Below are 16,075 nucleotides of genomic sequence, written 5' to 3' on the forward strand. Positions count from 1 at the left end.
CCAAACGTACAAATGCACTCACACGCGCACACACACACACACACACACACACACACACACACACACACACACACACACACACACACACACACACACACACACACACACACACACACACACACACACACACACACACACACACACACACACACACACACACACACACACTCAGCCACAAGTGGACTGTGTAAATAATTCATTGTGAGTCCCAGCCTGTTGTTCTCACACCTGCCCCATATGTCTACAGGATGCAGCATTTACTAGCAGTGTAACTGATAGCTTTCATCACTGCACTATGATGGGCACCAATAGACCCTGGAGGCCAATATGTCACACCCTATAGTCAGACCAGAAGTACTATGTGTAGTTTCATGTTACCTCAACACAAAGGCAAAGCAATTTAGGCCATGTGTGCTTGCTAATTAAAACAACATACACAGAAAACTCCAGAGTGATAATTTAACTCTGAACGTAAAAATGGGCCCATAGGGGTCTTTTTTTGCTGTGTATGGCCCATCTTTCATGATATCTTCCCCTGTGTAACCATTATGGGCTGTAACTGTATGTAGCATTAACTATCCAGAGACAGACAGAGGCAGACAGAGGCAGACAGAGGCTTTGCACTTCCATAAAACATTATGTGAACAAAAACACCACACAGCTGTGAGATAATATTAGTTTTAGTTCATCCTCGTGTAACTTTGGCTCCAGCTGAGCCAAACTAGTGAACACTATAGTTTACAGTTTTGTTAAGGGCCAACTTAGATGCTTTACTTTTTATGCACTTTAATCTGTTTGAAGTAGTCTATTTTATTAAGATGTATCTAAGATTTTATTTCTTTCTTTAAATAGGACTAGAGAGAAGCCTATTAGAGAAACAACAAACCTAGGGCAGAGAGAGGGGAGACTTGTAAGACATGTGGGAGTTGTATTTGAATTCGGGTGCTAGTGACTTAGACAGAAACCTTATTCTATTCAATGTACTTATTTCACCTTTTTATGTTTTTCATAAATTAGTAATGTTATTGGTCATCCTTTAACCACAAGTCTATACTTGCGTTGTACAAAAGTTAGCAATCTACAAGCTTGTACATCGTATATCTTTGCTATATTTGAAAATATTTCAACACATTTCAAGCTCTTTTGACTAAATAATACCTACATTGCATCCATTAGAAGTTGAATACAAGTTATTTGTTCCATTTCCTGAAAAGTAACAGTTTTGAACAAACAAGGTTTTCACCCAACAGCAACAATATGGTCATTGCACTAATTGGCTGAGCCACCAGACAGGCCTGCAGTAATCAGTTCTGCTGTTTAATCTAATTCAAATCAACACAGCAGAAGAAAGGAGACAGGTAGATTGCTGTAGCTGACATTCGTTTACATGCATAATGATCAACAGCAATACCTGTTGTTTCACAACAACTGTTATCTGCTTACACAAATTGTGTAATAAAATCAACTCATGTTAATTCAGCCTGGAAATAATGAGTTGTGAGATTATATGGTTTCAAATGAGGTGATTGAAGTGGCATGCAAGCGTGCTGGGAGCATCAATAATGCTGTGTGTAGCGATATAACCAGTGTCAAGCATTATGCGTTTTTTCTCTACTGGAATGAAGACCATAAACATTATGTGCTATAGAAACTGATTTGCCATGCTGAAATATGCAAAACTTTATTGCTTCATTTGGTATTTTGCAGCTTGAATAGTAAACATGAGATTTTTAGATGTACTCTTGGGGTTTATCCTGAACAATGGCTTCCACTTTTACTGCACCAGTTCTCGCTAAAGTGAGATAAGACTGTGTATAATTCATGGGGAAAATCTTCCCTCAGTCGGAGCTTACACTCACTATCTGCATCCCTCCTGCAGTGCAATGAGAGGCACTGGCCTCTCAGTGCACTGCAAATCAAATCCCGCCCAGCCTGTTTTCTTTTTTTGTATTTTGTAATTGTAAGGTTACTGTTTTTCATTGAGGGAGAGCGTTTAGGACAATAGTGGGTATGGCTATCTTCACAGCATGTACTATAATAATTCTCCTCTCCTCTCCTCCCTCATCTTATAGTAATAAACAGAGACAGTCACATAAAGTAGCTCTATTGTTAAACTCTACTCAGGATTAAAGACCCCAAGAAAATAAGCTGCTGATGCAGTGACATTGCAGTACCTGAGTGACATTGCAGTACCTGAAGAAAATAGTGTGTGTGTGTGTGTGTGTGTGTGTGTGTGTGTGTGTGTGTGTGTGTGTGTGTGTGTGTGTGTGTGTGTGTGTGTGTGTGTGTGTGTGTGTGTGTGTGTGTGTGTGCGTGCGTGCGTGCGTGCGTGCGTGCGTGCGTGCGTGCGTGCGTGCGTGCGTGCGTGCGCGTCTTATCATAACACTACTGTATGTTTGACCTGAGAGTAAATTATTAGATGATGGAGAAACACTCTGCTCAGCTCCCTTGTGATTTCCTGCATAATTCATATTAGATTTCTTTCACTTTCTTGGGATTTGAGGGTTTATTGCATTGATGATTATTATTGATGTATTACTTTAATATTTTTCTTTCTGCCCTGTAAAATATGATTCGACTCCGCCGGTCATCACATTATTGGCTCAGGAATGCGACGAAAACTAAAAAATCTTCATGGGGTGTGTAGTTGATAGAAAATAAGTAATGTTTGGGTGGACTACTCTTTTAACCCTCTACCTACCAATTAGGGGCAGTGTTTGAGTCAAAGGAAAACCCTGTACTTTTCTTGAAAATGTCACCCCGTTCTCCAACTGCGTTACCTACTGTACTGTGTACATACATCTACTGATGCCTAATCTGGACACATCTTCAGTGATGTTCCTGGAATCATAGGACGTTTCGGGTCTCGCAACATCATACGCCCTCCTCCAGGTGACCCAGCCGGGGCTGATCAGACCCCAGCTTGTGTCCAGATGGCTAGCTAGCTACTGTACCATGACTCCATGGCTCCCCTCTTTTGAGCCACAGCCATCTTGAGGCCCTCTGTGCCGCATCGGTGGTACTGCGGATGGATCTCCTCTTTCTCTCTCCCTCGATGCCTAAACTGCTGAAGGCTCTGACCAAGGAACGGGCTGCAAATCCTCTGCACCCAACTTCCACAGGGAAACACCTTGCTCTCCAACCAGCCTGCTGACAGTTGCTGACCAGTCCTGCGTACTTGGAGAGCTTCCTTTCAAAGGCTTCTTCCAAGCGATCTTCCCACGGGACTGTCAGCTCCAGCAGCACAGCTTGCTTGGTGGACTCAGACACAAGGACAATGTCTGGTCGCAGGGTGGTGACTGCAATATGGCTGGGGAACTTCAGCTGATGTTCAAGGTCCACCAACAACTGCCAGTCTCTTGCACACGTCAGGATGCCTGCAGATGTTTTTCTGGCAGAAGTTGGCTTGTCCCCAGCTCTGACAAAGGCGATGGTGTTCTTGGAGTGTCGGAACTTCTTTGACCACGCCAGTCCTGTACTGATGGCTTCAGCAATGGTCTTCAGGACTTGGTCATGCCTCCACCTGTACCGTCCATCTCCAAGTGCCTTTGTACAGCAACTGAGGATGTGTTCCAGGGTTCCTCGCTTGGAACACAAGGGGCATGCTGGTGTCTCTGCTATGCCCCTTGTGTGCAGATTTGATGGGCTTGGAAGCACATCATACACTGCCTGCCTGGATTAGGAATTTGATGCGGTGAGGCTCGGCTTTCCAAAGCTCAGCCCAGGTCACTTTCCTCTCAACCGCATTCTCCCATCTCGTCCAAGCTCCCTGTTGCTTCATTCCCACTGCCTTGCAGGTTCTTGTCTCCTCCACTGCTGCTCTCACCTCCTCCTGAACAAGACGGCGCCCTTCCTTCCCACTGGTGTTAATTTGGGGAGTTGGAAAGGATCCTAGCCCAGCTCAACCTTGTGTGACCACTGCCACCAGGCTCTTGTGACGCAGCCTTGCCCTCTGCCTCTTGAACTGCTTCCTCTGCCCTGCTTCCTCCTGCCAGTCCTCACTTGGATCCCTGCTTTAGCCACCTTCGGATCACTTGAGTCCCTGTACTGAACCACTTCTCTGGCTCTAGTTACCTTGAATTCCTCCTCCAAGGATTTGAAAGGTAGTTGCAGTTTGTTGGTGTTCCCGTAGAGTGCAATGCTGCTTGGGCTCCTTGGTAACCCAAGCCATCTCCGGAGGTGGTTGCTGACCCTCCTCTCTAGGGTCTCAACTGTTGAGATAGGGACCGCATAGACAAGGAGGGTACATATAAGGCTTTAGTTTAGTATAACCCTGGGAACAGACAGGCTAGTTACCCTTGTTCACTTGACGGAAGTATTTGCAATTTTTCTATACTCTCTGCATCATGCTTTCACCTTAGTCCAACCTTTTTTTCATGCTTTGATTCAACCACTTTCTACCTGGCATCTCTATTTTGCGCATGTCATTATAGGAGGACAGAAACACTTTACAATGGGTTGTGAGCTTTTTGTTACACCGTTGTATGACAAAGTAGAAAATGGGGCTTGAGTGGCTTTAAGAAGTAAAGTCAATGGCCTGCAGAGGGAAAAAGTTAAGCCTGAAAGTGAGGGCTGTGCTAAATTATGGAGCAGATGAAAGTAAATTGTTTGCAAAAGTTAGATCAATAATGAATGTCAGCCTTTGAAGTGCTAAAAAGTATGCCAGAACATGATAGGGCTCATTTGTTTCAATTATTCATCGTGTGTACGGGCGTGACAATGGCAGAAAACAACCGACAAAACTGTTTGCTCCGGATTTACTGTATTGATAACCAATGTCTGGCGACGGGAAGAGATGGATCATATTTTCTTGGAGAGGCGGTTGATTTTATTGGCACTGCTGCCTGTAAAAAAGAACAAAAGAACAAAAGGGGCAGAAACCTCTTCACTCCATATTTTAACTTTTTGTGTTTTTTCGTCAATCAACACCCTACTTGATACTTGATCATACTACAGTGTCACACAAAAATATCAAAAGCTCGGCGCGAAGCTACTCAGCGTGTTTCGAGCTTGTATATCTGCTACTTTTGGTCTTTTTTAATTTGAATCCTGAAAAGTAACAGTTTTGGACATTTCCAAGGTTTCCACCAGACAGAGATGATATATTCCCAAATAATGTTTTTTATTTTATTTTATATCTTATGCTTTATTTTAGTCCGTGTAGATAGATAGGAAACCATGGACAGAGAGAGAGGAGAGACCAGGGAGAGACATGTGAGACAAGACGGGGGTCGTATTGGAACCTCGATCATCACGCTCGCAAAGAGCATGATGGTCTATGCACTAATTGGCTGAGCCAGCAGGTACAGTACAGTACCTCATTTAAATGGTTTATTTCTAGTCCGCTCCATCAAGCCATTAAAATGTAAACGGTGGCATACAGTACCTTGCCGTTATCCCCCTGGGGTATATACCATTTGAAATATGCATCTGTACCGGAGAAACATCTGTCGCTGCCTTGAAAGGAAACGGCCCGGGGTACTTTCATAACTGGGATTCAAAGTCCTGGCAGGTTGCAGCTGTCTATGTGAATTTGCGTCAGTATCTAGTTTCTTTTCACAACGCACTGAAGCAGCTTCTCTTTCTAATGTCTTCTGCGCGCATCACCCTGTTGTGAACTTGGCAGAGGAACACAAAAAAAGAGGAGAAAACCAGTGAAAAAGATAAGTAGACACATGAAGACTAAAGAGAGACAGACAGAGGGAGAGATGGGCTGAGAAAGGCTTAAGTGAGTTAGTGTGATGAACAGTCCACTTGATCTTTATTGGCTCTGAGTTAAAGGCCATCGTTGTTGGGCCATAAAGGCTTACGTTTACTTAAAGTATTTGTTTGTTATTGTCTGTTCATGCATAGATGCATGCATGTGTGTGGTGTTGACATTCAAAGGGCATGATGGTATAGCTCCTCCCTCCCCCTGCTTGTCCCTTTCCATAAAACAATAACTGTGTTAAGCAGATCGCCTGCATTCTCAAGTGCGCATATGCAAAAGTGTGTGTGTGTGTGTGTGTGTGTGTGTGTGTGTGTGTGTGTGTGTGTGTGTGTGTGTGTGTGTGTGTGTGTGTGTGTGTGTGTGTGTGTGTGTGTGTGTGTGTGTGTGTGTGTGTGTGTGTGTGTGTGTGTGTGTGTGTGTGTGTGTGTGTGTGCTGTAAAGCTATTGACCCATCCTGAGTTTGTTTTATGGTAGTTCCCTCCTCCCAGTGGACTCATAATAAGCCTAGTGTTTGCAGGATTCCACTAAGCATGTACTGTAATGAGATATGTTGCAATATACATGCCAGGATGCATATGCACCATGGGTATGCCATAATGTACAGGTATAATGTATTCTCCCGCACGGGACAATTAAGGTGTGTGTGTGTGTCTCTCTCTTTCTCTCTCTTTGGTCTGGGTTGTTGGGGATAGGTGTGCGTGCCTGCCTGCGTGTTTCTGGGGTGGGTGGTTGGGGGTAGGTGTCTGTGTGTGTGTGCGTGCATGTGTGTGCGTGTCTGTCTGTGTATTTGTGTCATTAGTGGGACTGTGACATATGGCTGTGGCCCAGTGTGGGCTGCAGCGCAGGTTCTTATTGTATCACTATGATCACTCTGCTGGACGCACATTGTTTGAGGGGGAAACTCTTTAAATTATTCAACAGTTCTAATTGGGTGTGTGAATGGGGGCTGTAGTACTGTACAGTATCTGCTTTCTGCCCTCTGTTGCCGTCTATGAAGCATCCTTGGGTGGCATTGAGAGGAATAAGCACTGTACAACACAACGATTATGGGGCTCTTGAAAAGAGAAAAATAAACTCTAATTTTGAAGGACACTATTCATTTATACTAAACGACAGATGAATCATATTCACATCCATTTTGAATGAACACAAAACAGCACTCAAACACTGTTTGGAAACATTTGTTCTGGCTTGCAAGTTGTTGTTGTTGACTCTACCATCAAGCAAGCTCTTCACACTGCACTGCACTGGGTTTTGATGTCGCCGCTGGCTCTCTGTCTGCAACGATCTGCAACCCTCAGCTTTGAAACAAATGAAAACAGATTCAGGTCCATTTGTCTTCCAAGACAAATTAATTATCTGGACCTCCTTTGTTTTTGGAAAGCACTGGAGAAAAACAGATCCCTTGATGTCAGTGTACTAGGTGTGATTTTATTATCCATTTGGTAGAAGTTGTTTTTCTCTCGGGGCTGAGATAAGAGCTAATGAGAACTTGTAGGAAATTACTTTACTTTGCTAGAATGTGAAGAATGAGTTGTGTAATTGGCTGAGTGTCCTTTTGTAAACCCCCGGGACAATTCAGGCATTAACCACTTGAACCATAGCATCCCTATTCTGGAGGGAACATTCTGTGAAAATGGTCTATTTACAACTAAGAGATTTGGTGTAGAGGACCAAGTACAGACCCGACCACGGTCAACTAAGCATTTGTTTACTGAGAAGAGGGTTTATGTTCTGAACAGCTGGGTATCACTGTTTTCCCCATTGGGTCATACATACCAACAACATAAACTGAGAGACTTATGGAGGTTAAAGGACAAAGTGTAAAGGACCAAGTGAGAAGGGAGACTCCCATCAGTGAAACACTCCCCTACAACACAGGGGCATAAAAACAAGAATGGAGGAGTGAAAAGTGAGACCTGGCTGGGCTTGCTACTAAAGTTTGTCAGATATATTTCTTGGTTATGACAAAGGAATAAACAGCTTTAGTAAAATGACAAAAAGAGCAAAGGGGAAACTAAAGAGAGAAAATGGGGGTGGAGACAGCGGGGAGGACAGAAGCGAAAAAACAACAACAATAAAAACACAATCATTGATCCCATTGATCCCTGTGGTTCTCTCACTCTGCCATGTCGTTTATCTTCTGTCTCCAGACTCGTGGGGACCTTCCGGATGGTTCTACAGAAGGTGGCTGAGGAGGGTCAATTGGAGCTTACGGACACGCTCATCGATGACAACAACACCTCCATAAAGGTGAGTGCTTTGACCCGGTGGTGTGGCGTGTGGCTTTATGACATGGCAGTCCATGGCAGCCTGTAATCTGTAAGCATCATGTTATGGGTTTGAGCACCCCGACTCAGACGGATGTCTGTCCGTTTGTCCATCTTGCGGCTGTACAGGGCAGCTCCCGAGGGGTTTCAACACGTGTTAGCTGTTTGGAGCTGGAACAGGTCGGAATCATGCATGCTCAGCAAAAGACCATCCCCGGAGAAATAAAGACAATACGATGAGGACAAATGGCACCGCACACATATCAGCACACAATTAAATTCTAAATAGAGGTGTCTGCATGATAAACGATGCACTAGACCGAGTGCCAATAAAGGTGGTTGGAAATTTGTGCTGTCGGGCAGAAAACTTGTATCTCCATATTTCAACTTTTTATGTTTTTCCGTAAATGAACGCCCTACTTTTTCATACAAGAGTGCCGCGATGCGCCATGTTGTGAGCTTGTAGATTGGCTATAATAATAAAAAAAATCACACCCTGTGTGAAGAGAGTGGTGCCTTTGATGAGCCCCGTATTGATGTTGTCATCAATGTTTGTTTATTGGACATACATACATACATACGGACACACGGACAAAGTCAGATATAGGAGTGGTTGGCACCACTCAAAAAGGAAGGGTTTTGAATTTGGACATACAAGGTTTCCACCAGACAGAAACGAAATGCAGCTACAGTACCAATGACAGAGAGAGAGTGTCATCTGTATGGAGTTATATGTGCCAAGGGGTGTGGAATGATGCTGGGAACTGCTGACTTGATGCTGCTCAGACAATCATACTCACTACACAGTGCAGAGGACCCTGAGGCAAACACACACACACACACACACACACACACACACACACACACACACACACACACACACACACACACACACACACACACACACACACACACACACACACACACACACACACACACACACACACACACACACACACTAATGATGAGAAGGTATTCACACACAGGTTCTGAGCTCATACATTTTTGAGATTGTATATGTCCCACAACTAGTCCCCAGAAGACGCCAAAGACAAACAGTGGTGTCACCCATCTTTCCTGCTCAGATAAAAACAAGGCAATTACTGTCAAACTAAATTCCCCTTCCAATCATGAGGACACGATGAGGACAAATGGCACCTCACACATATCAGCACACAATTAAATTCTAAATAGAGGTGTCTGCATGATAAACAATGCACTAGACCGAATGCCAATAAAGGCGTTGGAAATTTGTGCTGTCGGGCAATTTCAACTTTTTATGTTTTTCCGTAAATGAACGCCCTACTTTGTCATACAAGAGTGCCGCGATGCGCCATGTTGTGAGCTTGTAGATTGGCTATAATAATAAAAAAAGGAACGGTTTTGGACATACAAGGTTTCCACCAGACGGAAACGAAATGCAGCTACAGTACCAATGACAGAGAGAGAGTGTCATCTGTATGGAGTTATATGTGCCAAGGGGTGTGGAATGATGCTGGGAACTGCTGACTTGATGCTGCTCAGACAATCATACACACTACACAGTGCAGAGGACCCTGAGGCACACACACACACACACACACACACACACACACACACACACACACACACACACACACACACACACACACACACACACACACACACACACACACACACACACACACACACACACACACACTTAAATGCACACAATTCACATCATACACACATAATGTATTATTCTATACATGTCCCCTAGTACTCTGGCTGGGGACTGGAGCAACTGAAGCCCACTTCCAGCTGGAAGCAACCCACTTCTACTTACAACTGTTCACTGGTGTGGTTGCTATAGTAACCCATCTAACCATCTACAGTCCGATTTTGAGGAGGTTGTAGGATAGGGAATAGAGAGAAGAGAGAGAAAGGGCAAGAGGTTCCTGTGCAGGCTATATTATTTCCCCATTCATCTGTCATTGTCAGAAGAACAAATTGCTTACTTCGTAATAAAGATCAGTTCATTGTTGGTTGGATTTTATATGTCCCACAACTAGTCCCCAGAAGACGCCAAAGACAAACAGTGGTGTCACCCATCTTTCCTGCTCGGATAAAAACAAGGCAGTTACTGTCAAACTAAATTCCCCTACCAATCATGAGTGGCACAACCTGATGGATATCACTGTCGACTGTAAACCTGTAACTCCAGTGCATTTGCTGTGAACAGGCGGTGAACCTAACCCAGGAGTGTCTGTTCCGTGATTTTGTTGGCTCAACAAGGATGCTGGTTTGATTTGGGTTGTAAATATTCTGTCACGGTGCCACAGGCAGTGTGGAGTTACTCGTGTTGATGCCCCCAGCCAGGAACGCAGAGCGACTGGAGTGGGTGGGGGGTAATAATCTCCATTAGCAAACAACATGAGGCGAATGCCTCATACCCCAAGGTCAATAACAAGTTATTAACAAGTACTAAATTATCAATACTTAATAACTATCAATAAGTTATTGTTTATTCACTAAAAGTTTAATCCATTATGTCTGTTTTAAAGGAGAATTCCAGTCATTTTAGATGTTTGCATTGATGTGTCGCTAATCACTCACCAACATACAAAGGGCCGTTGAATTTTTCCAGAGAAGCCCCTGTTGTCCATTGTGGAGCTGGTTGCTTGTTTCTCTCACAGAATCTGGCAACACCGACGACTAGCTTCACGTCGTTCTGCATGAACGGCAGCTCATAAGGGACATTCAGTGCATGTTTGAGTGTCAGTACACTGCATAATGAGGATTAGTGGGAAAAAAAAAACTTTGGAGCTGCTAAAATAGGCGATTTTTGTTTATCCGCATTACTCCATTATGCCAGTGGAAGGGGTCTCCACAATGGACAACAGGGGCTTCTCTGGAAAAATTCAACGGCCCTTTGTATGTTGGTGAGTGATTAGCGACACATCAAAGCAAACATCTAAAATGACTGGAATTCTCCTTTAACACTTTTAACTACTTTGAACCTGGCCTATTTTGTGAATGTCATTATAGGTGAAGTTTTCAAAAATCTGCAAGTGCCTTATAATCTTTTCTTTTGTTGTAAAGGAAACTACAACAGAGTAGCAGAAGAAGAACATGTGATTAGCTGATAGAACAATTTACGGGAGTTTAAAACACATTGCAGGTTGATTACAATGACATTTCCTCTGATAAAACATATTGAGGAAACTCCCTCCCTTCTTGCTGCTCTCAAACGTTTCTCTCAACCTCAGCCTGGTGCAGTTTGAACTCTGTGCGGACGCATGTCAAGAAGCATCACTTTTAACTGTTATTCAATCTCAATACCATAAATATAGCTGCAAGCAGCGATAATACGGGGCCAGTGAGAGAGAGACAGACAGACATGGAAACTGGAGAGAGAGAGAGAGAGAGAGAGAGAGAGAGAGAGAGAGAGATGGAAACTGGAGAGAGAGAGAGAGCGAGAGAGAGAGAGAGAGAGAGAGAGAGAGAGAGAGAGAGAGAGAGAGCCATGGAAACGGAATAGATTGAAGAGAGACATGGAAACGGAATAGATTGATGAGAGAGAGAGATATGGAAACAGAATGGATAGATTGGACATCTCAACCTATTGCCATTAACAGGAATCGAACTCTCAACCTTCGGACTAGGATAAGGATAATTCCTTTTAACAGGTCGTTCATGAAAGTCCTTGTGGTCTTGTTTCCAATGAGAACCTGTGAGCAATTAGGGGTTAAGAGTCTTGCTCAAGGACAAATTTAATTTCATCGACGCATATGCTGGGATGGCCTGGAATCGAACCTGGGGCAACCAGGGCCTCTGGTTCCCTAGGCGTGCTCACTAACCACCCAGCTATGGCCGCCCCATGATAGGCAAGTAGGCTGCAACACTACCTATAGTGCTATAGCTTTGTCCAGGCTGATGTTGTCTGTTGAAGATCATAAACTCTTGCCTTCTGTCATGAACCAAGCCAACACTAAGATCACTCGTTCACAAACCATTTACCAATAGAGAAATTGTATGTCTCCTTGCTACCGAAAACAGTGAAAGCAGCCGATCTACAAGCTCAGAAACACGTTGCTATCTGAAAAGTTTTGAGATTGTAGATCGGCTATTTTCAGAATGAAATATGTCATACGTTGAAAAAACGTACTCTCAAATAAGCATTTCAGGTTATCTTTACCATTTGCACATGAATTCATTGATACAGTCATGTTGTTTGCAATTCAACTTAAATTAAGTCTGCATCAAGTGAGGCTTGAACTGGCGACCTTGAGATTGTGAGGCATTCATTTAAGGGAGACGCCATTGGCCCAACAGACAAGTAACTGTGAAAAAGGAGATCACACAGATGATACAGTTTCACGCAAATAGCTGAAAAATCCTGGGTTTAAGTGTTTTTCAAACTGCTCAAAATTGCGGACAATCTAAGGGCGGAGCTTACTGGTCAAAGCGATAGATGTGTTCCTCATGAGTCAAGGCACAAGTGTAAGCAAGTTTCACGACTTTCGGCCAAGCGAGGCATGACTTTTGCCTGTTTAAAGTCTGCCTTTTCAAAAAATTGCTATAGCGCCCCCTTTTGGCCAATTGGAGTGAGATTGGTTTCAGTGATATTTGGAATGACCCTGTACATTTCTGCAAAGTTTCAAAGAAATGTGAGTCTGCATGTATGTTTTAGGCACAGATGAATAATTTTCATAAAACTGTAATAGTTAAAATCTATCTCCTCCTGGGATTTTTGAGCAATCTGCACGAAACGTTTAACACTTGAACTTTGGACCTCTGCCTACAAAATTTTCCAACGGATTTTCCATAAGTGAAAAAATGCAGAAGTTAGGAGCCAATGACTGTTTTTCATATAATTCAAAATGGTGGAAGATCTAAAGGTCAGAGGTCAAAAGTCAGAGTGTGAAAGTTGTTCAGCATGCGGAGACGCATATGTGTATCCAAGTTTCATGGCTGTAGGTCAAACAGGGCATGAGTTGTACCTGGTCAAAGTTGGCATATTCAATTGAGTGCTATAGCGCCACCTTTGGACGAAAGATTGTGAGAATTATTTTTTGATCGTTTTTCATGACCATCTACCATATGGCCGAGTTTCGTAAAAAGCGACAGCGCGGTTCAGCCAGAACTGCGAAAAGTGGCAGAAGTGACAGAATACTGCCAATAACAATACAGTTCCAGAGCAGAGCTCTGGCCCCGTAAAATTAAGTCTGCATCAAGTGAGGCTTGAACTGGCGACCCTGAGATTGTGAGGCCTTCATTTAAGGGAGACGCCATTGGCCCAACAGATAAGTAACTGTGAAAAAGGAGATCACACAGATGATACAGTTTCACGCAAATAGCTGAAAAATCCTGCGTTTAAGTGTTTTTCAAACTGCTCAAAATTGCGGACAATCTAAGGGCGGAGCTTACTGGTCAAAGAGATAGATGTGTTCCTCATGAGTCAAGGCACATGTGTAAGCAAGTTTCATGACTTTCGGCCAAACGAGGCATGACTTATGCCTGTTTAAAGTCTGCCTTTTCAAAAAATTGCTATAGCGCCCCCTTTTGGCCAATTGGAGTGAGATTGGTTTCAGTGATATTTGGAATGACCCTGTACATTTCTGCCAAGTTTCAAAGAAATGTGAGTCTGCATGTATGTTTTAGGCACAGTTGAATAATTTTCATAAAACTGTAATAGTTTAAATCTATCTCCTCCTGGGATTTTTGAGCAATCTGCACGAAACATTTTACACATGAACTTTGGACCACTGCCTACAAAAATTTCCAACGGATTTTCCATAAGTGAAAAAATGCAGAAGTTAGGAGCCAATGACTGTTTTTCATATAATTCAAAATGGTGGGCGATCTAAAGGTCAGAGGTCAAAAGTCAGACCACGAAAGTTGTCGGGCATGAAGAGACGCATGTGTGTATCGAAGTTTCATGGTTGTAGGTCAAACAGGGCATGAGTTGTACCTGTTCAAAGTTGGCACTTTCAATTGAGTGCTATAGCGCCACCCTTTGACGAATGAGTGTGAGAATTATTTCTTGGTAGTTTTTCATGAGCATCTACCATATGGCCGAGTTTCGTAAAAAGCGTATGCACGGTTAAGCCAGAACTGGCAAAAACAAGTATTTTTCAAACTGCTCAAAATTGCGGAAAATCTAAGGGCGGAGCTTAATGGTCAAATCGATACGTGTGTTCCTCATGAGTCAAGGCACATGTGTAAGCAAGTTTCACGACTTTCGGCCAAACGAGGCATGACTTATGCCTGTTTAAAGTCTGCCTTTTCAAAAAATTGCTATAGCGCCCCCTTTTGGCCAATTGGAGTAAGATTGGTTTCAGTAATATTTGGAATGACCCTGTACATTTCTGCAAAGTTTCAAAGAAATGTGAGTCTGAATGTATGTTTTAGGCACAGATGAATAATTTTCATAAAACTGTAATAGTTAAAATCTATCTCCTCCTGGGATTTTTGAGCAATCTGCACGAAACGTTTCGTACTTGAACTTTGGACCACTTTCTACAAAAATTTCCAACGGATTTTCCATAAGTGAAAAAATGCAGAAGTTAGGAGCCAATGACTGTTTTTCATATAATTCAAAATGGTGGGAGATCTAAAGGTCAGAGGTCAAAAGTCAGAGTGTGAAAGTTGTTAAGCATGAGGAGACGCATATGTGTATCCAAGTTTCATGGCTGTAGGTCAAACAGGGCATGAATTGTACCTGGTCAAAGTTGGCATTTTCAATTGAGTGCTATAGCGCCACCTTTGGACGAAAGATTGTGAGAATTATTTTTTGATCGTTTTTCATGACCATCTACCATATGGCCGAGTTTCGTAAAAACCGACAGCGCGGTTCAGCCAGAACTGCGAAAAGTGGCAGAAGAAGAAGTGACAGAATAATGTGAATAACAATACGTGTCCAGAGCAGAGCTCTGGCCCCGTAAATATCTCTATGGGTGCAACAGTTAATCAAACAAATCAGCTTAATTATAAAAAAATGATCAATAATCGACAGAAAATAATCGATTTATAATCGATCCCATGGGCATGTAATTTTCAAAACATTCTACAAGCTCAGCTTGTAGATCAACTATTTTCACTCTTTTTGCACGACACCGTTGTGCGACGAAGTATAAAATAGGGCTTAAATGGTTAATCGATAAAAACACACATAAAACGCTCGATTATTCGGTTAATCAAAAAAGTCAGCGATAGATTAATCGCTAGTAAAATAATTGATCGGTGCAGCCCTAAATATCTCCTCATCCTCTCTCCAGACCAGCGTTTCCATAGAGATCAAGTACCAGGCCATGGATGGCACGGGGGGGATGTGGAGCGACGGCGAGTTCTTGGACGTGCCGGACGACCGCGATGGGACCTTCACCTTCGAGACAGAGACAGACAGCCTGCTGTCGGGACAGAGCCACGGGTCGGCAATGTCCCCTGGACGGTCCCTCCACGGATCCATACCCACCTTCAGGAAGTGAGTGATTCGTCCTGATTGTTCAACTTCCACATCACTTTACTGTAAAAAGGACCATACTGCAATCAATAGCCTTCATCTCAGATTTGTTTTAGTTGGTGTTAGATGTTTACTCTTTCATTCCACATGTCTGAATAATGAATAATGTTTGGTTAATACATTAGTTTAATTTGTAAATCAGTCTTTTCTCCAGGGACTATTTCCAGCGAGATTTTTCAAATCGATTCACTCTTTAAAATACTGTAGGATAATTTTGATAAAAACTAACCCCGCAATGAACTGTTTGTGTTGGATCACTTTTCTCAGCAAGCAAGCAAATTTCAAGTGGCATTGAGACAATCACAGTAGTTGATTGACGAGTTTTAAGCAAATCAAGCATTTAAAATAAACAGGTTTTGAATGTAGGCTCTTGTGTTTGGAACTAATCAAGTGAACATAACACAATATGTCTGTACCCTTTTCTATACGTTGTACAGCATAAAACAACTTCCCCTGGCACTGAGGCTGTCCTCTGTGCTTAAAGTTAACATTAGGTCCCCTCTGTGGTCACTTTCTTGTGTTTTCTGCTGAATAATGTGTGGGTGGTATTGATTTCCATTCAGTTGGCCTGCCCAGCCAGAGGCCCAAATCCATCATCATAATGCGTGT

The 16,075-nt window shown here is 43.0% G+C and overlaps 1 protein-coding gene across 7 annotated transcripts in view; it reads left to right on the forward strand.

Annotated features, from left to right (window-relative positions):
- The window catches only part of otofa (otoferlin a), a 102,352-nt gene that overhangs the window by 26,954 nt on the left and 59,323 nt on the right, over positions 1 to 16,075 (forward strand). For all 7 annotated transcript variants that reach the window (XM_084083350.1, XM_084083351.1, XM_084083353.1 and 4 more), the window contains exons 4-5: positions 7,864 to 7,963; positions 15,222 to 15,427. In XM_084083350.1, the coding sequence (XP_083939476.1) occupies positions 7,864 to 7,963; positions 15,222 to 15,427 (306 nt within the window). The remainder of the gene's footprint in view (positions 1 to 7,863; positions 7,964 to 15,221; positions 15,428 to 16,075) is intronic.

This window comes from Gymnoscopelus microlampas (genome assembly GCF_963454915.1).
Source record: "Gymnoscopelus microlampas genome assembly, chromosome: 16".
Classification (NCBI taxonomy): Eukaryota; Metazoa; Chordata; class Actinopteri; order Myctophiformes; family Myctophidae; genus Gymnoscopelus; species Gymnoscopelus microlampas.